Raw genomic sequence first — 27,678 nt, forward strand, 5'->3', positions numbered from 1 at the left:
TTGGGGTGCGTTCACTCTTGTCGTGTTTGTTTCGGTTCAGAAGAACTCTGGTGCGTTTTTCTGTGACTGTACGGTGTGTTCAATGAGATCATTTGCACCAAATAAGCGGACCCGGACCGCTTGACACATGGGTCTCTGGTCCGCTTGCAAAGGAAATCTGGTGCAGTTCTGTGAATGTGAACGCTACTCGGACCAGTGTTGGAATGACAACAAAAAGTATGCAGAAGTGACTATATGAGATTAAAAAGTGTATTTTAGAAGCTCTTGCCGAAATGTAATATAGCAAGTTAAAGCAGGTTTTAAAAAATAACCCGAGTATTAAACCCAGGAGAGGGCATTATGGTTTAGAACAGGGGTGTCGAACGAACGTAAGACCCGGGGGTCGTATCAGGCCCATGGACAGGTTTAACCCGCAAAATAGGTTTGAGTGTAATCTTAGCTTCATTTTTTTTTTTTTAAATGAAAGAAACTGCTGTTCTAAATGTGTCCACTGGATGTCGCAATAGCAATTCAATTGTAACCCACGTCACACATGAAACTGTTTTAAAGATGATGTGTCAGCTGACTTTAAGCGCACTCTATATTGGCTGCCGCTACTCCAATCAGCATCAATTGTGGCTGGCAAAAGGCTCATGCTATAGCAACGCACAATACCTTTTATTATTTTTTTTAATTGTAAATAATCCACTCAACAGATACAAATAACGAAACAGTGAAATGCAAAGGCAACATGACCATCATCTTTGTAGTAAGAGTAAGATGTGCACCCTGAGCTCCATGGGAAAAATGTGTAAAGTACCAATGATTGTGACACACACACACACACACACTAGGTGTGGTGAAATTTGTCATCTGCATTCGGCCCATCCCCTTGTTTACCCCTTGGGAGCTGATGGGAGCAGTGAGCAGCAGCGGTGGCCACACCCGGGAATCATTTTGGTGATTTAACCCCCAATTCCAACCCTTGATGCTGAGTGCCAAGCATGGAGGTAATGGGTCCCAATTTTATAGTCTTTGGTACAACTCGGCCGGAGTTTGAACTCACAACCAACCGATCTCGGCAGACGGGAGGAGTTTACTAAGTGTAAAAATGAACCTGGAATATAATGAAAGAAACAGCTGTTCTAAATGTGTCCACTAGATGTTACAATAGCAATTTTTGTATCTCTGTAGATGATGCTACACAAGTACAAAACAAAAACCACATGTTAGTACATCTGTCAAGGAAAATGATCAAACTACATAAATAACATACTGTAATTTGATTTTGATATCGTTTTTTTATCTTGATAGTGAAAATTAACACCAATGAATTGACTGATGAACATTATCACAAACTTTATTCAGAAGGTATAAATAATGACAAAGTATATATACTATTAATTGTAACAGATGAACACATTATGATTTGTACATTTTTAAACAACAATCAGAAGTTGTCTTTATTTTTAAGTTATCGTGCCATTATTTTACCAGTCCGGCCCTCTTGGGAGTCGATTTTTCTCCCTGTGGCCCCCCATCTAAAATGAGTTTGACACCCCTGCCTTACTTCAATCGACCCAACTGCATTTTTGGTATGTTTGAGCAATGTCACATAAGTCATGGAAACTTTTCAAAAGCATATTTTAGAAGCTTAGGGCGATTATATATATATATATATAAAGCATATAGGTTTGGAATACTTGAGTTAGGTCACAGAATCTGTCCAATTTAGTCTGTAGTTTATGAAAAATATTCTCAACTGCTCTCCAATTACAGAGTCAAGGCTATTCCAACTGCAACCAAATACAAACCCTGTTTCCATATGAGTTTGTAAATTGTGTTAGATGTAAATATAAACAAAATACAATGATTTGCAAATCATTTTCAACCCATTATCAGTTGAATATGCTCCAAAGACAACATATTTGTTGTTCAAACTGATAAACATTTTTTTTTTTTTGCAAATAATCATTAACTTTTGAATTTGATTCCAGCAATACATGACAAAGAAGTTGGGAAAGGTGGCAATAAATACTGATGAAGTTGAGGAATGCTCATCAAACACTTAATTCGGAACATCCCACAGGTGTGCAGGCTAATTGGGAACAGGTGGGTGCCATGATTGGGTATAAAAACAGCTTCCCATGCTCAGTCCTTTACAAGAAAGGATGGGGTGATGTACACCCCTTTGTCCACAGCTGCGTGAGCAAATAGTCAAACAGTTTAAGAACAACGTTTCTCAAAGTGCAATTGCAAGAAATTTAGGGATTTCAACATCTACGGTCCATAATATCATCAAAAGGTTCAGAGAATCTGGGGAAATCACTCCACGTACGTGGCATGGCCGGAAACCAACATTGAATGACCGTGACCTTCGATTCCTCAGGCGGCACTGTATTAAAAACCGACATCAATCTCTAAAGGATATCACCACATGGGCTCAGGAACACTTCAGAAACCACTTTCACTAAATACAATTCATCGCTACATCTGTAAGTGCAAGTTAAAGCTCTACTATGCAAAGCGAAAGCCATTTCTCAACAACATCCAGAAACGCCGCCGGCTTGGCTGGGCCTGAGCTCATCTAAGATGGACTGATGCAAAGTGGAAAAGTGTTCTGTTGTCTGACGAGTCCACATTTGAAATAGTTTTTGGAAATATTTGACATCGTGTCATCCAGACCATCCAGACTGTTCTAGGTGCAAAAGCTAGCATCTGTGATGGTATGGGGGTGCATTAGTGCCCAAGGCATGGGTAACTTACACATCTGTGAAGGCACCATTAATGCTGAAAGCTACATACAGGTTTTGGAACAACATAAGCTGCCATCTAAGCACCGTCTTTTTCATGGACGCCCCTGCTTATTTCAGCAGGACAATGCCAAGCCACATTCAGCACGTGTTACAACAGCGTGGCTTTGTAAAAAAAGGGGTGCTTTTCTGGCCCACCTGCAGTCCAGACCTGTCTCCCATCGAAAATGTGTGGCGCATTACGAAGCGTAAAATACGACAGCGGGGACCCCGGACTGTTGAACGACTGAAGCTCTACATAAAACAAGAATGGGAAAGAATTCCACTTTCAAAGCTTCAACAATTAGTTTCCTCAGTTCCCAAACATTTATTGAGTGTTGTTAAAAGAAAAGGTGATGTAACACCGTGGTGAACATGCCCTTTCCCAACTACTTTGTCACATGTTGCAGCCATGAAATTCTAAGTTAATTATTATTTGCAAAAAAAAAAAAAAGTTTATGAGTTTGAACATCAAATATCTTGTCCTTGTAGTGCATTCAATTGAATATGGGTTGAAAATGATTTGCCAATCATTGTATTCCATTCATTTTTCCAACTCATACTTGTATTTACAGTCATGGTCAAAAGTTTACATACACTTATGATTGGAAACCCAAGACAGCCCGAACATTATGTTCTTTACAAGCGTATACATAGTACTTTATTGATTTCTTCAGGAGAGTTCCTTCGGGAAATTAAATGATGTAAACTTTTGACCACGACTGTATGCATTCATTTTTTGTTCCGCACCAGAGTAGCAGACAAGTGTGAATGCAGCTGGTTGTAAGTGTGAGGTCACCTTCATGTCTTTACTCCTGCAAGATGATGCTTGTGTTGTCTCCATCCTGCTGTAGGTGCTGGCAGATGTAGTCAAGCTGCAGGCGGCTCTTAGTAACTTCCTCAAAGGACAATCTAACCTCACGTGGTTGTGCCAATGTCCACTTTTTTAATCCTATCTCGGTGAGTTACAGTGGGGCAAAAAAGTATTTAGTCAGCCACCGATTGTGCAAGTTCTCCCACTTAAAATGATGACAGAGGTCTGTAATTTTCATCATAGGTACACTTCAACTGTGAGAGACAGAATGTGAAAAAAAAAATCCAGGAATTCACATATTTGAATTTTGAAGAATTTATTTGTAAATTAGAGTGGAAAATTAGTATTTTGGTCAACCATTCAAAGCTCTCACTGATGGAAGGAGGTTTTGGCTCAAAATCTCACGATACATGGCCCCACTCATTCTTTCCTTAACACGGATCAATCGTCCTGTCCCCGTAGCAGAAAAACAGCCCCAAAGCATGATGTTTCCACCCCCATGCTTCACAGTAGGTCTGGTGTTCTTGGGATGCAACTCAGTATTCTTCGTCCTCCAAACACGACGAGTTGAGTTTATACCAAAATGGATACATGGATGATACAGCAGAGGATTGGGAGAATGTCATGTGGTCAGACGAAACCAAAATAGAACTTTTTGGTATAAACTCAACTCATTTGCAACGGAGTAGGTTTGATTTTGAGATTGGTGGGGACACAAAAGTGCTCCAAGGCAGCACTCTGAAAGTTTACTTTTTTTTTTTTTTTTTTACATTAGCAATCATAATTTCACGTCATGCAGATGTTAAAGGGTAAAGTAACTAAAATGAAAGCAAAGGAGAGAACTTCGAAGAGTTCTCATCTTTACTCTTTAGTGTAGGGCTGTAGTGCAACTGTGCATCATACTGTCAATTAACATAGCCTACTGTCCATCAACAGCATCAGAAATACATTCATGCAATACAACATTGTAAATAAACATAAATGAACTGTAATAATCTTTTCCCCAACTTGTGTTTAAATCACTCACAATTTTTCCCTTCATCTACTTCTTTCTATTGCTGCTTTTGAAATGTAGATATGTTACATGAAACTAAAAAAAAATAAAAAAATAAAACGGAAAGGTGAAATCCGGCGATCTGATTGGCTGTTAACCGTGGTTTAAATATTGAGCACGGCTACTATTCACAGCGCAGGCTATCACTCCGCCTCAGGCACGTATGACTGGTATGAATGGAAGTTGTTGTCATGTATCCATGACAACGGACTGTTGCAGTCCGTAGTAAAAGACAGCTGATATTTTTACGATGTTAAAAAACGGACTAAAGTAGTTGAATTTACATGTTTAAGGTTAACTTTCACCTACGGGGTGGGTTAACAATGGTAGAGGGGACTGAGCATTGACTTTCACCTGGAAAAAAAGCGGAGGAAAAGACGAGATGCAGTGCTAATTTGGAGCTAACGTCTGGATAGCTGGGACTATTTTTTCCACAGCGAGGAGTGACAGCGGGGACAGCCAATCACACGTAAGTTAGCATGAAAGCGGCAACCAATCAGGGAGCGATATTTAGGTTAGAGGCGGGACTTCTAGCAGAGACCGACATTCAACCCTTTCTGTGCCATAATCATTGACTAAACATTACGGGCAGCACTTGTATTGATAGTGACTACACAGTAGCGGCTGGATATTGGTAGGGACGTGTCCCTAGCGTCCCTACCCAATTCTACGCCCTTGCTCATTTGACAGTAAAAAGTGGCAATTGTTGGATCTGACTTTAAACCATTACCAAGCATGCTACACTATAGCTCTTGTCTCAAAGTAGGTGTACTGTCACAACCTGTCACATCACACTGTGACTTATTGAGTTTTTTGCTGTTTTCCTGTGTGTAGTGTTTTAGTTCGTGCCTTGTGCTCCTACTTTGGTGGCATTTTCTTTTTGGGGGGTATTTTCCTTTAGCAGTTTCATGTCTTCCTTTGAGCGATATTTCCCACATCTACTTTGTTTTTAGCAATTAAGAATATCTCCGTTGTTTTTATCCTTCTTTGTGGGGACATTGTTGATTGTCATGTCGTGTTCAGATGTACATTATCTTTGCTCCACAGTAAGTCTTTGTCGTCGTCCAGCATTCTGTTTTTTGTTTACTTTGTAGCCAGTTCAGTTTTAGTTTCGTTCTGCATAGCCTTCCTTAAGTTGAGTTTATACCAAAAAGTTCTGTTTTGGTTTCATCTGACCACATGACATTCTCCCAATCCTCTGCTGTATCATCCATGTATCCATTTTGGTATAAACTCAACTCGTCGTGTTTGGAGGAAGAAGAATACTGACTTGCATCCCAAGAACACCACACCTACTGTGAAGCATGGGGGTGGAAACATCATGCTTTGGGGCTGTTTTTCTGCTAAGGGGACAGGACGATTGATCCGTGTTAAGGAAAGAATGAATGGGGCCATGTATTGTGAGATTTTGAGCCAAAACCTTCCATCGGTGAGAGCTTTGAATGGTTGACCAAATACTTATTTTCCACCATAATTTACAAATAAATTCTTTAAAATTCCTACAATGTGAATTCCTGGATTTTTTTTCCGCATTCTGTCTCTCACAGTTGAAGTGTACCTATGATGAAAATTACAGACCTCTGTCATCATTTTAAGTGGGAGAACTTGCACAATCGGTGGCCGACTAAATACTTTTTTGCCCCACTGTAAATATGAGGAAAAGTGACTGTCAAAGGCTGACATCTCATGACAAAGAATTGCAGCACCTTCACCTTCTTACAATTTGATGAATATCTCTATTTTTAAAGTCCTTTTTGGGTTTGTTTGTTTTTTAACTGTGCAAATAAATGTACACGTCCACAGTTGGCCACTGACCTGTTTGTTCATGAGGATGTAGATGAGCGGGTTGATGACGGTGCTGCTCTTGGCCAGCAGCGACGGCACCACGCTGGCCACGGGACTGATGATGTCGGGCGGCCCGAAGGTGGCCATCATGGCCACCACGCCGTACGGCATCCAGCACAGCAGGTAGCAGGCGGCCGTGGTCAGCACCATGAACAGTATGTGGTACTCTCGCCGCCGCGCCGCTGTCTTGCGGATCTTACCCACCTGGAGTTAAAAAAAAATTATAAATTAATTAATAAATAAATGTTCCTTTTCATTTCATATAGTTTCTTCAAACCAAATGTATTTAATTTATAGTACAGACATTTTTTTTAATGTTTGTATTTATTACGTTTTATAATCATTTTGAATTATTTGGTTAAAAAAAAGGCCTACCGAAATGAGATTTTCTTATTCAAACGGGGATAGCAGGTCCATTCTATGTGTCATACTTGATCATCTCGTGATATTGCCATATTTTTGCTGAAAGGATTTAGTAGAGAACATCCACGACAAAGTTCGCAACTTTTGGTCGCTAATAAAAAAGCCTTGCCTTTACCGGAAGTAAGAGACGATGACGTCACAAGGGTGATGGCTCCTCACATATTCACATTGTTTTTAATGGGAGCCTCCAACAAAAAGAGCTGTTCGGACCGAGAAAACGAGAATTTTCCCATCAATTTGAGCGAGGATAAAAGATTTGTGGATGATGATATTGATAGCGAAGGACTAGAAAAAAACAACATAAAGTTAAAGAAAAAAACGCGATTGCATTTGTACCGATTCAGATGTTTTAGATACATTTACTGAGATAATTCTGGCAAATCCCTTATCTTTCTATTGTGTTGCTAGTGTTTTAGTGAGATTAAATAGTACCTGATAGTCGGAGGGGTGTGTCCACGGGTGTGTTGACGCCAGTCTCTGAGAGAAGTCGACAGCAGCTGCATGGACGGCGCAAGCTCAGCTCATCTCCGGTAAGAGGCGACTTTTTACCACAATTTTCTCACCGAAACCTGCCGGTTGACAAGTGGTCGGGAACCATGTTTGCTTGACCGCTCTGATCCATTGTAAAGCTTCACCTCCGGGAATTTTAAACAAGGAAACACCGTGTGTTTGTGTGGCTAAAGGCTAAAGCTTCCCAACTCCATCTTTCTACTTTGACTTCTCCATTATTAATTGAACAAATTGCAAAAGATTCAGCAACACAGATGTCCAGAATACTGTTTAATTGCGCGATGAAAAGAGACGACTCTTAGCCGCTAATGTGTCCCCTGCAACCCGGGTAGTCACGCGCACGCGTCATCATTCCGTGACGTGTTCAACTCCGCGGGAAATTTAAAATTGTAATGTAGTAAACTAAAAAGGCCGTATTGGCATGTGTTGCAATGTTAATATTTCATCATTGATATATAAACCATCAGACTGCGTGGTCAGTAGTAGTGGGTTTCAGTAGGCCTTTAACTGTATATTCTTTTTAATTGTGTCTGTTTTTTTCAAAACTATATAGTACATATAAGAATACATGTATTTACTTACTTTTTAATACAGTATTTGTATTTTATTCGATAATTGTCTTGAATTAGTTATAAAAGCGTAATAGTATTTTCTTTGTAATTGTATACAAACTTTTTCAAACCAAATATTTTTTCAATTTATAGGACAGATAGGAACATATTTATATTTTCAATACAGTATTCGTATTTATTTTGATTGTGTCTTATAATCATTTAGAATTGTTTTAATTTATAGTACAGATAGGAACACATTTATATATCACATATACTGTTACGCTTGTTCGGCATTGTGATTCCCTCGAGGATGCGTCGAAAATTGAACACAGCAAAAGGTAGGAACTAATGATTTATTTAACAAAAGGTGCTAGAGAACAAAAATACTGGAGCTAAGAAAAAAGGAAACAAAAGACGCTAGCATGAAAGCTAGGATAAACAAATAGTAAACTAAACTGGCACATAGGCACACAAAGGGGAAAACAAAACATTTAGCATGAGAGCTAAGATTGAACAAAAGTGCGCAGCGTGAGAGCTCGCGAGAATTATACTGAAATTTGCATGTAAGCAAAAGCGCAAAGCAGACGTACCGTTGTGCATGAACACATTTGGATCCCAGACTGATCAACAAAAGATGCAGGCTTATATAAGGCAGGTGATTAGTGAGGACAGGTGTGAGGGGCCCTGAGAAACAGGTGAAACTAATAAGCTACCATGGTGACCGACTTAAACAGGAAATAATAGGATCAGACGGAGAGTGAAAATAAAAATGGAACCATAAACAACAATATGTGGAGGATCCAAAAAGCGGATCTCAACAGTAACCCCCCCCCCAAAAAAGACAGATACCAGATGTCTCAAAAACAATAATAAAGAAAAAACTTGAACCCCCTCCCCAAAAACAGAGTCCACAAACGAAGGGAGGGCGGAGGGAGGCCACGGTGGAGGGTCGCCAAGTCGCGTGTCCCCGAATCCACCGAGGACAAGTCATGTGGCGGCGGCGGATGGAACGCCGCTGCCGAAAAAGTCTTGGCGGGCGACCTCGAAAAACACATATCAGTGGCCGCCTTGCAGGATGACACTTCAGCACCATTGTCATAGCAGGCTTGGACGTAGCAGACGAGGGTGCGGGTGCTGCAGCCAAAGCAGGCCTGAGTGCAGCTGGCGAGGATGATGTGGGTGCTGCAGCCAAAGCAGGCCTGAGTGCAGCTGGCGAGGATGATGCGGGTGCTGCAGCCGAAGAAGGCGTCATTGGCGGCGTGGAAGCCGCAGGAGTCGTCAGCAGCGCTTGGCGGCGTGGAGCTGGTACCGGCGCTTGGCGGCTTGGAGCTGGTACTGGAGTGGGCTCCAGCCCTGTCGTCGACGCAGGTGTATTCTCCAGCCCTGAAGCTGGTGCTGGAGTGGGCTCCAGCTTAGGAACTGGTGCTGGAGTGGGCTTTAGCATTGAGGCTGGTGCGAAAACCAGGCGAGGACTTGGTGCTGGCGTGAGAACCAGGCTAGAGTCGGTTGCTGGTGCGAAAACCAGGTTAGAGTCGGTTGCTGGTATGAAAACCAGGTTTGAGTCATGTGCTGGTATGAAAACCAGGCTTGGGATGGAACTAAAACATGGACTATGACTACGACAAGGACTAGTACCAAGACTTGGACCAGAACTCGGACTACGCGCCAGTATACGAGTTGATCTACAATGTTGGCCAGAAGTCGGACCAGGACTGGGAGTAGGCTTGAACACCGGTGGAGGAGGACGTGCTGGAGGTAGTGGCCTAGCGAGTCAAAAAGCCGGTGGAGGAGGTCTAGGTGGCCTTAGTGGCTTGACCGGGGGAAACACAGGTGGAAGAGGTCTACTAGTAGGAGCTAAGCGGAATACCGGTGGAGGTGGCCTCGTAGGAGGTCGCGGTTTGACAGTTAGCATTTGAGCTACTTCCGCACCACAGCTATAGGCCTTAGCCCTCCCCCTCAGGACGGGGATCCCAGACCTGCTCCCTGTGGGCAGGGACCGACCTTAAGGGAGGGTGGTGGGAGGTTTGGAGGTGGGCAGACTCCTCCCCTTTAAATTGACCAACATGTCCTTTTGAAAAAGGAGAAAAAACCCCAGACTTGGGCAGGGAACGGGGCTTAAGAGGTGGAGAAAGAAAAGTAGGTAACTCATGTTGCATTAGTTTACATCTAAATATGACGTCTTTATAGAATTTAGTTTTATCTATACTGTCCAAAAAATCATAGTCAATGTTATTAGAAAAAGGGTGAGAATTACAGTCCACAATAATAAAGTCTTCAGTAAAGATGTCATCGACAGGGGGCGGTGTTGCGTCACCGGTGGGTGTTCCCCAAATGTCATCACTGGAGTCTGAGAGGGTTTCATGGCGGTCAAAAGAATGTTTGGGAAATGAACCAAAAGGATTACCGGTCATGAAGGGTGAATCCTGGTCTGGGTGAAGTTTGCTGTGTCCATGGGAAGGATGAAGTGGAGTAGGAGCGTTACTGCCATGAGGGGGAAACCTCCATTGGACCCCACGCCTCTTCGGGGCAGCGCGAGCGGCTTCGGAGGACACCTCTTGCCCACAACGGAGTCTCTCCTTTTCCCACGCCATGAGCTCCAACCACGCGTCTTCGTTGAAGGCGTCCTTCCTTGTGTTCGACGCGAAGGAATTCTTTTTACTTGCTGGGATCCAACTGTTACGCCTGTTCGGCATTGTGATGCCGGGTTCGATTCCCTCGAGGATGCGTCGAAAATTGAACACAGCAAAAGGTATGAACTAATGATTTATTTAACAAAAGGTGCTAGAGAACAAAAATACTGGAGCTAAGAAAAAGCAAACAAAAGACGCTAGCATGAAAGCTAGGATAAACAAATAGTAAACTAAACTGGCACATAGGCACACAAAGGGGAAAACAAAACATTTAGCATGAGAGTTAAGATTGAACAAAAGTGCGCAGCGTGAGAGCTCGCGAGAATTATACTGAAATTTGCATGTAAGCAAAAGCGCAAAGCAGACGTACCGTTGTGCATGAACACATTTGGATCCCAGACTGATCAACAAAAGATGCAGGCTTATATAAGGCAGGTGATTAGTGAGGACAGGTGTGAGGGGCCGTGAGAAACAGGTGAAACTAATAAGCTACCATGGTGACCGACTTAAACAGGAAATAATAGGATCAGACGGAGAGTGAAAATAAAAATGGAACCACAAACAATAATATGTGGAGGATCCAAAAAGCGGATCTCAACATATGCGGTCCTCTCCAAGGTTTCTCATAGTCACTGTCACCCGATGTTCCGCTGGGGTGAGTTTTTCCTTTCCCTTATGTGGGCCCTACCGAGGATGTCGTTGTGGTTTGTGCAGCCCTTTGAGACGCTTGTGATTTAGGGCTATATAAATAAACATTGATTGATTATATATTGTATTTCATTTTTAATTTTAAATATTGTCTTTAAACCAATGTGTAGTACAGATAGGAATACCGTATTTCCTTGAATTGCCGCCGGGGCGCTAATTAATGTAAAACCTCTTCTCACTCTGCGCTTACCAAAGGCATGCGGTAAAAGTAAGCATGTACTAATTATTTTAAAACCTCCCTCTCATTCCGCCACTTACCAAAGGTATGCAGCAAAAATTTGAGTGTGATGTAAGCTTGGACCTCAAATCCTACTGAATAGCTCTTAATCTTCTTCCCTTTATGCAATTTCAAATTACCGGCATTGAAATCAGCCTCCTCCATTTTGAAAATGATGACAGGGGAAGTGTCACTCGTGACGTCACGAGTTTGACCAGGCGGTAATACTAAGCATGCGCTATTTATTTTGGGACGCAAGTTCGACCCGGCAGTAATTCAAGGCAGGCGCATACTATATGCCCTGCGGCAATTCAAGGAAATAAAGTTTATTTATATATTTACATTTTCAATACAGTACAGTATCTGTATATATTGTATGTGTTTTATTCATTTCTAATTATGTGGTTCAAATAAAGCAATATTATTTTATTTAAAATGCTATCAGCATTACTTTTTATTATTTAATTCAATCATTCACTTTTGTATTTTCACTGAATAATGACTAGTGACTATTATTATTGGGCACATAACGCAGATATTTAGAATAATAACTGTAACATTTAAGCATATCAATATTTTATGGATTCAAAATATAGCATTTAAATCTTCAAACTAGGTCCAGGCGCTTTCTAATTGAATCAATATTTACAAAAGAATATTTCCCCAAAGGTACATATTTTCTGGAGGATGGAGATGTCCACTTCAGATGAGCAAAGGTAGTTTTTTTTCCAAAGAAGAGATTTAGTGTTTTGATGAAACAAATATATAAAAAAAAAAAAACACACATCTGATGGTCCAGATGGATATTAATGTGAGGAAATCTCGATGTTTACACAGGGATTGAAGAAAAAAATATGAAACATGCTCCTGCATACAATCAATAATCTACTTATGTGCTGTACTCTTGTGAAAATCTTTACTTTTGCAATAAAGCGTGTTGATGTTCGTATTTATTATTGAAGTTGTTGTTAACGGACAACTAGAATATAGTAGCTTTTCTACTTTTTATCAGTGTATTTAAACGCATTTTTTATAATTACCTTATTTGTTGTTGCAAGAGCACGTGTAGTAATATTTTTATCATACAAAAATATACTGTATTTATTGAAATACGTCCTCATTTTGAATTTGATTTGTTTAAAAAATACTTTTAAGGATAAAATATTTTTTTAATGATTTTTTTAATTGTTTATTTTTACGTTTGTTTGTTGGTACTTCTTATAATCTAGTAAATGTTTCACTCCATAACTTGACTTTAACAAGGTTTTATTTTAATTCATATTTAATCATTTAAAACTTATACTTTAAATTGTCCAAATAGAACAAAAAGTAAAAAAAAATACTTTTTTTTTAAATATATGGGAAAAAGTTGGAATGTTGATACTACTGCTGACACAAAGTGCTTCAGACTATAAACATAGTTATTAGACATTTTTTTTAATCAAGCAAATACTTTAATTCATTGTTGACATGATTTTATTCTGATTTTGTAATTTAAAAATGTTTTTTAAATGATGGTACCTTATATTTAAATATGGAACGTACTAGTTTTTATGATTAACTGGTTCCCTCAAAAATTATTTGAATATGTTTATGATCATTCCTATGATAAAACAGATATTTAAATAATTGTAATTCTAAGAATTGTTTTAATTATATTTAATTTTAAAAAAGCTTCACTACTTGAAATAACTTAACAAATCTATAATTATTAAAAATGTTATTTTATTATTTTTTATTTTTACAACGGTTCCTCTTGTTAAGTTATTTTTAACATTCTATTTTACAATTTGAAAGAATAATCATTATTTATTAAAATCAATATGTTTTATAAGTGATGTCAAATATGTGTAAACATGGCAATAATACATAAAACCCCCAGCTACTGAATGAAAGTGTTTCAAAATGAGGACACACAAAACTCTTCTTGCTGATTTAATGAGTGACAATTCCCACTTGTGGTTCCTTCCATACTGTACTTACTGTACCTGCTAATTACTCTAGGGCAGTGGTTGTCAAACTGTAGTACGCGGGCTCTAACTAGTGGTACGCCAAAGAATCACTTAATTAAAATCTTTATAACAGGAGCATTCTAAGAGCATTCAAAGATCCTCTATACTATATATGACAAAATGCTTTTTAAAGAAAGTACTGCAAACAACACAAGTCAAAGATCCTCTATATATACTGTGATCAGAGAATTATGCTGCTTTTGGAGATCTGCTCAAAAAAACCCTGGCCAAAGATCCTCTAAACAACCGACGTGCTCTGTTTTTTTAAGGACCTACTGCAAAAACATCTTCTGTATGACAAGAGCGTTTTGCTGTTCTTAGAAATATGCAAACAAAAAAAAGACTATAGTTTAAAGATCTTCTCCAGTAACAAGAATGCACAGCTTTTTTTATTTTTTAAGGAAGTACTGAAAAAACGCAAGTCAAAGATCCTCTTAATACTGTGAGGAGAGTATTCTACTGCTTTTGGAGATCTGCTAAAAAAAAACCCTGGCCAAAGATCCTCTAAACAACAGACGTGGTCTGTTGTTTTTAAGGACCTACCGCGAAAACATCTTCTGTATGACAAGAGCGTTTTGCTGTTCTTAGAAATATGCAAAAAAAAAAAAAAAATAGTCAAAGATCTTCTCCAGTAACAAGAATGCACAGTTCTTTTTTTTATTTTTTAAAGAAGTACTGAAAAAACGCAAGTCAAAGATCCTCTATATACTGTGAGGAGAGTATTCTACTGCTTTTGGAGATCTGCTCAAAAAACCCTGGCCAAAGATCCTCTAAACAACAGACGTGGTCTGTTGTTTTTAAGGACCTACTGCCAAAACATTTTCTGTATGACAAGAGCGTTTTGCTGTTCTTAGACTAGTCAAAGATCTTCTCCAGTAACAACAATGCACAGCTTTTTTTATTTTTTTTTTATGGAAGTACTGAAAAAACGCAAGTTGAAGATCCTCTATATACTGTTAACAGAATTTGCTTTTAGGAATCTGCTCAAAAAACACAAGTCAAAGATCATCTATGTAAACATTATCATAGGAGCACACTGTTGCTTTTAAGGACCTGCAAAAAAGCTAGTCAAAGATCCTCTATGTTAAGAATGCTCAGCTTTTTTAAGGAAGTAGTGCAAGAAAGCTTGTCAGTTTACCATGAATTGATTAACGTGGACCCTGACTTAAACAAGTTGAAAAACTGATTGGGGTGTTACCATTTAGTGGTCAATTGTACAGAATATGTACTGTACTGTGCAATCTACTAATAAAAGTCTCAATCAATCAAAAATATTCTCTAAATGACAGTAGCACTCTGCTGTTTTTAAAGAAGAACTGCAAAAAATTCCTTAAAAACAACAAAACACTCTTGTTGTAAGATGATCTTTGATTAGCTTTTTTAGAATAGAATAGAATAGAATAGAATAGATCAATAAAGTACTTTCTATTCTATTCTATTCTAAAAAAGCTAATCAAAGATCATTTTACAACAAGAGTGTTTTGTTGTTTTGAAGGAATTAGTTCAAAAAAGATAGTCAAAGATCCTCTATATCAGTGTTTCTTAACCATTATTGGGTCGTGAGAGGGACGCCAAAAAACATATTTCAAAAGTGTATTACAACTAAGTACTACCGTGGATACTGACCACAGTAGTACTTAGTTGTAATACACTTTTCCGCCACTTGAGGCAGTAATGACAATCTCAAACATACAGAAGTCTGGGGCTGAAGTCATAAAGATGTTTCTTAAGTGCAAAAATGATGACTAAAGTGGCAAAGCTGTATTTTAATTTGCACTTGAAATTTTATTTACAGTTTAGTTAAGAAACCTAATTTAGTTTATTTTACCACAACATAATTGTATGTAAATACATTTTCGTCAGTTATTTGAGTCCCTTCTTTTGCAGAATATTTGATAGGTATTTATTTTTCTAATCAGCCCGACCCAAGCCTAAAGTTTATGAGTTGAAAAAAAACCTTGAAAAATAATGATAATCTTTGTGATTTAAACATGGTTTAATATCATTTGAATGTGATTAAAATCAAGCGTAAGATTACTAATTTAGTCTTAATATTTAAAGGCCTACTGAAATGAGATTTTCTTATTCAAACAGGGATAGCAGGTCCATTCTATGTGTCATACTTGATCATTTCGCGATCATCTGCTTATTGTGTTACCAGTGTTTTAGTAAGATTATATAGTACCTGAAAGTCGGAGGGGTGTGGCCACGGGTGTGGCGACCGCCAGTGTCTCTGGTGGGAGGAGGTAAGAGAGTCCGCAGCTGCAGGAGGACGCAAGCTCCGCTCATGTCTACGGTAAGAGCCGACTTTTTAGCACAATTTTCTCACCGAAACCTGCCGGTTGACATGTGGTCAGGATCCATGTTCGCTTGACCGCTCTGATCCATAGTAAAGCTTCACCTTTGGGAATTTCAAACAAGGAAACACCGGCTGTGTTTGTGTGGCTAAAGGCAGCTGCAGTGCGCCGCTTCCCACCGCCATCTTTCTACTATTACTACTCTATTATTAATTGAAAAAATTTGCTAAAGATTCAGCAACACAGACATCCACAATACTGTGTAATTATGCGATTTAAGCAGACTACTTATAGCTTGGATCGGGCTGGAAAAAAATGTCCGCTACAACCGGTGACGTCAAACGCACGCATCATCATACCGCAACGTTTTCACAGGATACTTTGCGGGAAATTTAAAATCGCAATTTAGTAAACTAAAAAGGCCGTATTGGCATGTGTTGCTATGTTAATATTTCATCATTGATATATAAACTATCAGACTGCGTGGTGGGTAGTAGTGGGTTTCAGTAGGCCTTTAAGTAGTCCCCGGATATCCCTGTAGAGGAAAAGTTGGGCCCTGAGTTCAAAAAGCGAATCTAAGTTGCTCATAGGTACCTAAAAAATAATTGCAGATAAATATAATTTTTTGTCATTAAGAGTGTACCCCAGCCAGACATCCATCTATCCATCCATCCATTTTCTACCGCTTGTCCCGTTCGGGGTCGCGTAGGGTGCTGGAGCCTATCAGACAATTTTCAAGTTTATATTATCATGACTGGACAATTAGTTTGCGTTTATGTGTTTTAAACATTGTTTTTTGTTTAAACAGCGCAACACAAAGAGGTCAGCAACATTAATGCAGGAGCACGATGTTCAAAACACTTTAACCTGCAAAACAAAAATTGATAAAACAACTTAAAGGCCTACTGAAATGAGATTTTCTTATTTAAACGGGGATAGATGGTCCATTCTATCTGTCATACTTGATCATTTCGCGATATTGCGATATTTTTGCTGAAAGGATTTAGTAGAGAACATCCACGATGAAGTTCACAACTTTCGGTGCTAAGAGAAAAGCCTTGTCTCTACCAGAAGTCGCAGACGATGACGTCCCATGTTTGATGGCTCCTCACATATTCACATTGATTTTAATGGGAGCCTCCAACAAAAAGTGCTATTTGGACCGAGAAAACAACCTTTTCCCTATTAATTTGAGTGAGGACGAAAGATTTGTGTTTGAGGATATTGATAGCAGTGGGAGAGTGGCCGTGCGCAACCCGAGGGTCACTGGTTCAAATCCCACCTAGAACCAACCTCGTCACGTCCGTTGTGTCCTGAGCAAGACACTTCACCCTTGCTCCTGATGGGTGCTGGTTGGCGCCTTGCATGGCAGCTCCCTCCATCAGTGTGTGAATGTGTGTGTGAATGGGTAAATGTGGAAGTAGTGTCAAAGCGCTTTGAGTACCTTGAAGGTAGAAAAGCGCTATACAAGTACAACCCATTTATCATTTATAGCGACAGACTAGGAAAAAAAAAAAAAAATGCGATTGCATTGGGACGGATTCCGATGTTTGTAGACACATTTACTAGGTTAATTCTGGGAAATCCCTTATCTTTCTATTGTGTTGCTAGTGTTTTAGTGAGTTAAATAGTACCTGATAGTCGGAAGGGTGTCTCCACGGGTGTCTTGACACGCAGTGTCTCAGGGGAGTCGACGGCAGCTTTATGGACGGCACAAGCTCAGCTTTTCTCCGGTAAGAACTGACTTTTTAACCACAATTTTTTCACCAAAACCTGCTGGTTGACATGTGGTCAGGATCCATGTTGGCTTGACCACGCTCTGATCCATAGGAAAGTTTCACCTCCAGGAATTTTAAACAAGGAATCACCGTGTGTTTGTGTGGCTAAAGGCTAAAGCTTCCCAACTCCATCTTTCTACTTTGACTTCTCCAATATTAATTGAACAAATTGCAAAAGATTCAGCAACACAGATGTCCAGAATACTGTTTAATTATGCCGTTAAAGCAGACAACATTTAGCTGTGTGTGTGCGTAGCGCTCATACTTCCTAAAAACCCGTGACGTCTTGCGTACACGTCATCATTACACGACATTTCGAAGACGAAACTCCCGGGAAATTTAAAATTGTAATTTAGTAAACTAAAAAGGCCGTATTGGCATGTGTTGCAAAGTTAATATTTCATCATTGATATATAAACTATCAGACTGCGTGGTGGGTAGTAGTGGGTTTCAGTAGGCCCATAAGCATTTAAAAATCAAAATGAAGTCAAAATGAGCGCCTTTGGTAGTGCACAGCTTTTCGAAGCTGGGTTTGAAACATGATACTGAAAGAGTGTGTTCCCCGGGGTCACACGTTTTAGGTCCCGTTCGAGATGGACTGTGTAAAACCAAGTTTAAACTGGATCTGATCTAGATTGGAAGTGAACCGGGACTCGGCGTACCTGTTTGACCGCCCAGAGCAGCCTGCCGTAGCAGTAGATCATGACCAGCACGGGCAGACCCAGGCAGAAGATGAAGAGACAGATGATGTAGGCGTGGGACTGGGCGGTCTGGGCCGTCCACGACACCGAGCAGCTGGTCCCCGCCCCTTCCTGTTTGTAGCTGCTCCAGCCCAGGAGCGGAGGAACCGTCCAGACCAGCGAGTAGAGCCACGAGCCGCCCACGGCCAACAGGGGCTTCCGGTAGTTTGGCCCTTGCTTGTTGTAGACGGTCAGGGTGCTGTAGCGGTCGTAGGAGAGGATGACCAGGGAGATCAGCGACACGATACCTGGGAGCAAACAAAGATGCTCTTCAAACACCGCCATGCAGATGCAAATCAATTATGACGTTTTTGCACCAGGTTCTTAAAAAATAGACAGTCTTTTAGTAGTGGTAAGTTCTTAAACAAAAGCAGAGCACTGCTGTTATATAGAGCATCTTTGACTCGAATCTTTTCAAGTTTATAAGAATCTCTGTTTTAGTAGGCCTGATTCTGTCAAATACAGCATCTTCGACAGGTGTTTTTACAGAACTTCAAGACAGCAGAATGCTCCTGTCACGAAGATGATCTCTGACAAGCATATTTGCAGGAGGTGCTTAAAAACATCAATGTTTACTCATTTAGAGGACCTCCTGAAAAAATGCTAGCAAAGATCCTCTATACAAGAGGAAAATGCTAGTAACTCTTCTGTGGAACCTTGAAAGCAGAATCTTTGATCACTGATTTAGTTGTAACCCCTAAAAACCTCCTCTCTGAGCTGCCACCTTAACCTGGTAGAGGAGTTAGCGTGTCCCAATGATCCTATCAGGGGGCTTCCATGCCCCCTGATAGTAAACCAAAACAAACCGGTCCTAGGTGAGGGATCAGACCAAGAGCAGCTCGAAGACTTCAATGGGAATACAAAAACAGAGACTCTGTTTTTGACTCCGGGCCCCCCTCTAGAGCCAGGCCCGGAGTTAGGGCACGATGGTGAGCGCCTGGTGGCACAGCCCAAAGAGGCTCACCACTCATGGGAGGGGCCATAGAGGTCGGGTGCAATGTGAGCTGGGCGGCAGCCAAAGGCAGGGCACTTGGCGGTCCGATCCTCAGCTACAGAAGTTAGCTCTTGGGACGTGAACGTCACCTAGCTGGGGGGGGGAGAGTCTGAGTTAGTGCGCAAGGTGGAGAACTTCCGGCTGGATATAGTCGGACTCATTTCGACGCACAGCAAGGGCTCTGGAACCACTTCTCTCGAGAGGGGATGGACTCTCTTCCACTCTGGCGTTGCCGGTAGTGAGAGGCGACGGGCTGGGGTGGCAATTATTGTTGCCCCCAGGCTCAAAGCCTGCACGTTGGAGTTCAACCCAGTGGACTAGAAGGTAGCTTCCCTCCACCTTCGGGTGGGGGGACGGGTCCTGACTGTTTGTGTTTTCGCACCAAACAGCAGTTAGGAGTACCCACCCTTTTTGGGTACACTCGAGGGAGTACTGGAAAGTGCTCCCCCAGGTGATTCCCTTGTCCTACTGGGGGACTTCAACGCTCATGTTGGCAACAACAGTGAAACCTGGAGAGGCGTGATTGGGAAGAATGGCCGCCCGGATCTGAACCCGAGTGGTGTTTTGTTATTGGACTTTTGTGCTCGTCACAGATTGTCCATGACAAACACTGTGTTGTCCTGAAGTCAACTGTTAATGTTATTCGCGTAATTACATGATAATATTTTTGTATTACTTGATAATATTTTGTATTAGTAACTGCAATGCTTTAATTTGGAGTTAAAGTTGTGTATATTCATTGTACTTTATAATCGGTAAACAGCAGTTAGATGATGTCACTTCCGCTAAATCACTTCCTGTTGGTTGACTTCCGGTATTTGTTCGAGATTTGCTAGAGATACATTTTGTGGTCTTCTGTAGTACTTTCTGTTGACATCCTACACAAAGCGGCGAAGAAGCAATGCCGTAAGCCGTCTTTAATAAGTTAACAACATGTCAGACACGTTAAAAAAGTGTAATAGTGCCGATATGTTAAATATAATTGTCGAACAACGTGTTGAAGTCATTTAGGCAGACGGGAGTCTTCCTCTGCTGGACATTTTCCGACATTACCGTTACATTTTTATATGTCATTGTAAACGAATATGTACAGAGGCAATAAGTGTGTTGTGTGTTGTGTCTCTTTGTTCTTTTCAGTGTTTCACCATATTGTCTGTAGAATTGTCAAAAGTAAATGGTCAAGCTTACAACGACTTTTTCTTCATTGACTCCGGTTTGGCTTGGTGCTGAGTTGGCGTTTTTACACGTCTCACGAGAACAGTAAAGTGAAAAAGGCACGTTCCGGCTGCCCTACGGTATCAACATGGCAAGTAGTCACAGTGCAAGCAGCAAAACGTCAGTATCCACAGCAAGCGCAGCTCTTGTTAGAGCTAAAGCAGAAGCTGCGAAAGTACGAGCGTCGTACGCAAGCCAAGAAGCTAAGCTTGAACTGGAAGAAGCTAAGCTAAAACTGGAAAGGGCTCACAATCAATTAGAAATGACAAGAATAACCACAGAATTAGAAGTGCTGACATTACAACGAGAAGCAGAGGCAGCTGAGGCGGAAGCTCAAGTATTGGAGGAAGCTTCGGGAGCACAATCCACAGGCGATGACAGGAAAACTGAATCAGAAAAGGCAAAAATTGAACGCACCAGTAAATACGTTCAATCACAGATCGACCTTCAACAGCAGTTGTCATCTCCAGCTGCCTTGTGTCCAGCAATAAATAAGCAACCGTATCCGTTAACACAAGCTACCATCAACACCTGGCATCTGGATGAAAATACTCCATATATGCAACCCAGTCCTAATAGAACAAACTTTAAGAGCGATAAAGAATCTCACTTATCCACACCAAACTTAAATAAACCAGTTAAAGCCACGACAAACTTCGAAGAAAAAAGACAATCTGGCTCAAACATACATGCTCCGCCCTATGTTCCCCGACAGGTTCCACAAGCCAGCAGGCCGTCTTCAGTGGAACCGTTGGCCCACTATTTGTCAACACGAGATCTCATCACCTCAGGACTGTACTACTTCGCCGATAAACCAGAAGATTATCGCGCATGGGAGTCGTCATTCACTACAGCAGTCAACGGTGCTCACCTCACAACAACCCAAGAACTAGACCTCATGACGAAGTGGCTTGGTAAGGAGTCTGGAGAACATGTGAGACGCATCCGCTCAATGTATGTAAACCATCCAGAACTGGCTCTACACAAAGCATGGGATAGACTGCGTGACTGTTATGCTGCCCCCTGATATCATTGAAAAATCACTATTTGATCGGCTGGACAATTTCCCCAAAATTTCTAATGAAGACAACGCTAAGCTACTCGAACTGGGAGATTTGCTCATGGAAATTCAAGGTTTCAACGAGGACGGCTATGTCACCGGCTTGTCCTATCTGGATACGTCACGTGGAATTAGGCCGATTGTGGACAAGCTTCCTTATAGCCTTCAGGAAAAATGGACATCCTCTGGGTTTTTGTACAAAGAACATAATAAGGGTTGCTTCCCTCCCTTCCACTACTTCTGTGTTTTTGTGTGCTCCAAGGCAAAGAAACGAAATGACCCCAGTTTCACTTACCAGTACAATACAACTGCTAACCTTGACAAACACATTGCAAAAGGTTTTAACTCCAACAGACCCATCACAGTGCACAAAACAGACATTTTCACAACCAATAGTGACCCCAATGAAAGTTGTCAACAAACCACACCCCCTTAAGAGACGCAGGACATTCCGAAACAAATCCCTGGATGATGGAAAGGCCTTTTTGAAGGAAAATGGGATATGTTTTAAATGTTGTTCCTCAGTTTTACGTTTCGCCAAACACTGCCAGTCTTCTGTGAAGTGTTATGAATGTGGAAGCACTCATCATGAGGCAGCAATGCATCCTGGTCCATCCCCTCAAATGGCCAAGGCTCCTCCATCTCTTAAAGAGGATGGCGGGGAGGGAGAAGAACAATATAACATGCCGGATGTTAGCGCGAGCTGTACAGATGTTTGCGGTCAAGGTCAGTGGGGGCGCTCATGCTCAAAAATATGCCTTACTAAAATGTACCATAAAGACTTTAAGGACAAAGCCATCAAAGCCTACGTAATTTTGGATGACCAAAGTAATCGATCATTGGCAAGACCAGAATTGTTTATAATGTTCAATGTGGACAGCAAGCCAATCACCTATCATCTCAGAACTTGTTCTGGCCTTTTAGAGGCACACGGCAGGACGGCTGAAGGTTTCCAGATTGAGTCCCTAGATGGTAAAGTTCTCAATTCACTTCCAACACTCCTCGAGTGTCAAGAGATTCCAAATAATCGGAATGAGATCCCAACACCAACTGCAGTTTTGTATCAACCCCATCTCCATCACATTGCCAAACACATCCCAGAATTCGACCCAGATGCCAAGATACTTCTGCTCCTTGGAAGAGATGTAATCAGGGCACACAAGGTCAGACAGTGAGTAAATGGCCCACACGACGCTCCTTTTGCACAACGTCTGGATTTAGGCTGGGTGGTGATGGGAGAAGTGTGTTTAGGCAATACACACAAACCAACAATTAATTCAATGAAAACAAACGTATGGGAAAATGGACGTCATTCCATCTTTCAACCCTGCACCAGCGTCATGTGTGTTAAGAAGCAACAAACATTCAACCAGTCCCGCAAATCACAAGAAAGGATGCTGGGATCGACAGATTTCAACCAAACTGAACATGACAACAAACCTGCTCCATCAATGGATGACCTCCACTTTCTAAAGATCATGACATTCAAACCTACAGAGATGGATCCAACAATTGGGTCGCTCCACTCCCATCTAAGGAACCACGTCAACATTTGCGAAACAATAAGGACCAGGCAATCAAGCGGTTCATGTCACTTCAACAAACCCTCTAAAAGGAAACCGAAAATGCAGTCACATTCATAGAAAAGCTCATTGGACCAGATAATGACTCTAAAATCCGACCACAAGTGCAGACCTGCGCTACTTACCTTGAACGTCAGATACTTAACCCAGATCGCTTCCAACGATTTTCCACTTTCACTTCCTTGGTGAGGGGTGTGGCATTCCTCATCCACGTCGCAAGAGCATACAAAAGGTCAAATCGAAAAGATGGATGCAAAGGCTGGCACAAGTGTCACCAACCACGCACTGCAGATGAAATTGCCCAAGCTAGATATATTATTCTGAGGGCAGCACAAAAGGCAACCTTCTCAGGAGAGCTTTTAGCTTTACAAGAAAACAAGCCAGTTCCAAGAAACAGCTCTTTGTTGAAACTCAACCCAACATTGGAGGATGTACTCTTTTGTGTGGGAGGTAGACTAAAGTGCTCTGAACTCACACTTTTAGAAAAGAATCCTGTAATTCTCCCCAGGAAAAGCCACATCTCTTTGTTGCTCACACACCACCACCATGTGCAGGTAAAACATCAAGGCCGTCATTTTACTGAAGGAACCATCAGAGCAGCAGGATTGTGGATTCTAGGTGGACGGTCTTTAATCAACTCAATTCTTCACAAATGCACAATCTGTCGTAGACTTCGAGGGAAGGTTCAAGAACAACAAATGGCTAATTTGCCTCCGGAACGTCTTAAATCTTGTCCTCCTTTTACGTACATGGGAGTCGATGTCTTTGGACCCTGGTCTGTCCTAATCAGACGTACCAGAGGAGGACAATCAGAGAGCAAGTGGTGGGCCATGATGTTCACTTGTCTTAGTTCGAGGGCTGTTCATATCGAGTTAATCGAGTCTATGGACACTTCAAGTTGCATCAACGCTCTCAGGTGTTTTTTCGCACTTCGAGGAATGGCAAATCAACTTCATTCTGATTGTGGCAGTAATTTTACGTGAGCATGCAAAGAGCTTGGAATGAACAAGGCAATGCAGAACTTCCTCAGTGAAAAGCAGTGCATTTGGAAATTCAACCCACCACACGCTTCCCACATGGGAGGCTCCTGGGAGCGAATGATCGGGATTGCAAGAAGAATCCTGGATTCAATGTTACTGCAGCACGGGACTCGTATAACCCATGAAGTTCTTTGCACTCTGATGGCGGAGGTCACTGCAATTATAAATGCACGACCACTTCTGCCTGTATCCATAGATCCACAACAACCCTTCATTCTTTCACCAGCAATGCTCCTAACACGGAAGGCGGGAGCTCCACCTCCACCTGGAGAATTCACAGAGAGGGACCTTCACACCAAACAATGGAAGCAAGTGCAAGCATTTGCAAACCAGTTTTGAAGCCTATGGAGAAGGGAGTACCTTCCTTCTTTGCAACTGAGACAGAAATGGAATAGGTCAAGGCGAAATCTTCAAGTAGGAGATGTAGTTCTCCTCAAGGACAAGCAAGCTGCACGTAACTACTGGCCTATGGCCATGGTCACCGCCACGTTCCCCGGGATCGACAATTTGGTCAGGAGGGTTGAAGGGAAGACTACAGACTAAGGAACCCCAAAAACATTTTTGAGACCAGTAACATAAGTTGTTTTACTCCTGCCCAAAGACTAGAGTTATTTGGTGATCTTAATGACCTCACATAGGCCAGGTGGGGAGTGTGTTGTCCTGAAGTCAACTGTTCATATTATTTACGTAATTACATGATAATATTTTTGTATTACTTGATAATATTTTGTTTTAGCAATGCTTTAATTTGGAGTTAAAGTTGTTTATATTTATTGTACTTTATAATCGGTAAACAGCAGTTAGATGATGTCACTAAATTACTTCCTGTTGGTTGACTTCCAGTATTTGTTCGAAAGCTAGAGATACATTTTGTGGTCTTCTGTAGTACTTTCTGTGGCCATCCTACACAAAGCGGCAAAGATGCAATGCCGTAAGCCGTCTTTAATAAGTTAACAACATGTCAGACACGTTAAAACGGTGTAATAGTGCCGATATGTTAAATATAATTGTCGAACTAGATACAATGTTTTCAAGTCATTTAGGCAGACGGGAGTCTTCCTCTGCTGGACATTTTCCGACATTACCGTTACATTTTTATATGTCATTGTAAACGAATATGTACAGAGGCAATAAGTGTGTTGTGTGTTGTGTCTCTTTGTTCTTTTCAGTTTTTCACCATATTGTCTATGAAGAATTGTCAAAAGTAAATGGTCAAGCTTACAACGACGTTCTCTTCATTGGCTCCGGTTTGGCTTGGTGTTGAGTTGGCGTTTTTACACGTCTCACGAGAACACTAAAAACACCATGTTCAAACATAAGGGTGTTCATATGTGCACTTGGCACCAGGACACCCTAGGCTGCAGTTGCATGATCGACTTTGTAGTTGTGTCATCGGAACACAGCTCCCCTTCCCAATACTCATACCCAATCATACATGGAGATGAATATGACAAATGAAAACATTGCATAATTTAACAAAAACAGAATAAGTATTATTATATTTGTGCATCATGTTACAACTTTAGATTTTACATCCAACTCTAGTTTCAGGGTGCTACATATGTGTGTACAGTGAATATGAGTGCGGATGTACAAACTTTGAGTGTGTCTGTCATACTTGCCAACCCTCCCGGTTGTCCCGGGAGACTCCCGAATTTCAGTTCCTCTCCCGATAATCTCCCAAATTCCGCCTGGACAACAATATCGGGGGCAGTGGTGCTTAAAGGCACTGCCTTCAGCGTCCCGTACAACATGTCGTCACGTCCATTTTTCTTCCGTACAAACAGCGTGTCAGCCCAGCCACGTATTATATGCGACTTGTACACAAGTGAATGCAGGGCATACTTGATAAACAGCCATACAGGTCACACTGAGGGTAGCCGTATGAACAACTTTAACACTTTTACAAATATTTGCCACACTGTGAACCCACACCTAACAAGAATAACATACACATTTCGGTAGAACATCTGTAACCTTAACACAACAAACACAACAGAACAAATACCCAGAATCCCTTGCAGCACTAACTCTTCCGGGACGCTACAATATACACCCCCCACCCCCGAATCTTTGGCAAGCTAGGTAAGGTGTGTTGTGGTCTGGAACAACATGGCACACAGACAACTATCAGAAATGCAGCCAATATTACATACAGATAATGTGTCATGAGACACATACTACTAAATTATATACAAAGAGGATAAAAGTAAAGGAAATTAAATGAGCTCAAATATACCTACAAATGAGGCATAATGATGCAATAGCCTAAATAGCATGTTAGCATTGATTAGCTTGCAGTCATGCACTGACCATATATGCCTGATTAGCACTCCAACAAGTCAATAACAACAACAACAAAGCTCACCTTTGTGCATTCACGCACAGTATAAAACTTTTGGTGGACAAAATGAGACAAACACGCAGAGGAAGATTTTACATGTGAACAAAATGTTGCGTCACAGTCCACACTGTGGTGAGTTCAAGAACCGCCGAAATTAGTAGGACAAAACGATGTTCACCAAATACTCTCATCAGTGACACACAAACATATTAAAAAGTGAGCTTTCTAACAATTGGGAAAGTTTGTGTCATGTTTGTCCTCAAACAAAAAACATTGTAAAACAAAAAATGCATTTACACCCCATCTTTTTCCATTTTCAATCCTTTTTTTAAAATGCTCCAGGGAGCCACTAGGGCATGCGGCTCGAGAGCTACGTGTCGCTGACCCCCGCCTTAAAGCTAGCTACCACGTTGCTGAACTTGTAGCAAAGTCAAAAAAAAAGTTGCATACTAGCTATGTGCACATGGACACATTTAATCGGAATAAAAGCCTAACCGGAAAAAAAAATGCTTCATGTAAACACGCCATTCGGAATATTTTACCCCGATCACACACGTCCGGATCAAAATTTAATTCCGATCAAGACGCGTGGTTAATGCCGAAAGTCATTCGGGTTGTAGCACATGTAAACACATCTTCTGAAATTCTGGTCCAAATAAACCCTGTCAGTTATACTTTGGTAGTGGAGCAGGGACCAAATTCAAAATTCTCGGAATGAAGCGAGTACAGAAGCAGCTTTATATACTGTTGAGTGTGTTGCTTTAAAACGAAACTGGCAACAATAAAAGTGAATTGTCATGTGATGATGTAACCATTAAATAAGACATCCAGTTGAACAACAAACTGTTTTATTCACATTACAGCTACTCTAAGTGCCAACTGCTAGCCTCGGGCACATACATAGAATGTTGTAACATGAAGACACACACACAACATAAAAAGCACAGAACAGCACCATTTAAAAAAGAGAGGTAAGACAAAAGTAGTGAACTCTCATGATCTGTGGTCTGGATTACGTTTTTTATTTTCAATCTAAGACTCCTTCGGTCCCTGTTTTTTTGTGCACACTTGTTGTTTTGGTTACCATGG

General features: G+C 41.1%; 1 protein-coding gene across 1 annotated transcript in view; it reads right to left on the bottom strand.

Annotated features, from left to right (window-relative positions):
* Positions 1–27,678, bottom strand: part of tmtops2b (teleost multiple tissue opsin 2b) — a 122,348-nt gene that overhangs the window by 32,321 nt on the left and 62,349 nt on the right. The window contains exons 2-3 of the mRNA XM_061879285.1: positions 18,267–18,601; positions 6,455–6,688 (exon numbers count right to left, since the gene is read on the bottom strand). Of these exons, the coding sequence (XP_061735269.1) occupies positions 6,455–6,688; positions 18,267–18,601 (569 nt within the window). The remainder of the gene's footprint in view (positions 1–6,454; positions 6,689–18,266; positions 18,602–27,678) is intronic.

Source organism: Nerophis ophidion, linkage group LG19, assembly GCF_033978795.1.
Source record: "Nerophis ophidion isolate RoL-2023_Sa linkage group LG19, RoL_Noph_v1.0, whole genome shotgun sequence".
NCBI classification, from domain to species: domain Eukaryota; kingdom Metazoa; phylum Chordata; class Actinopteri; order Syngnathiformes; family Syngnathidae; genus Nerophis; species Nerophis ophidion.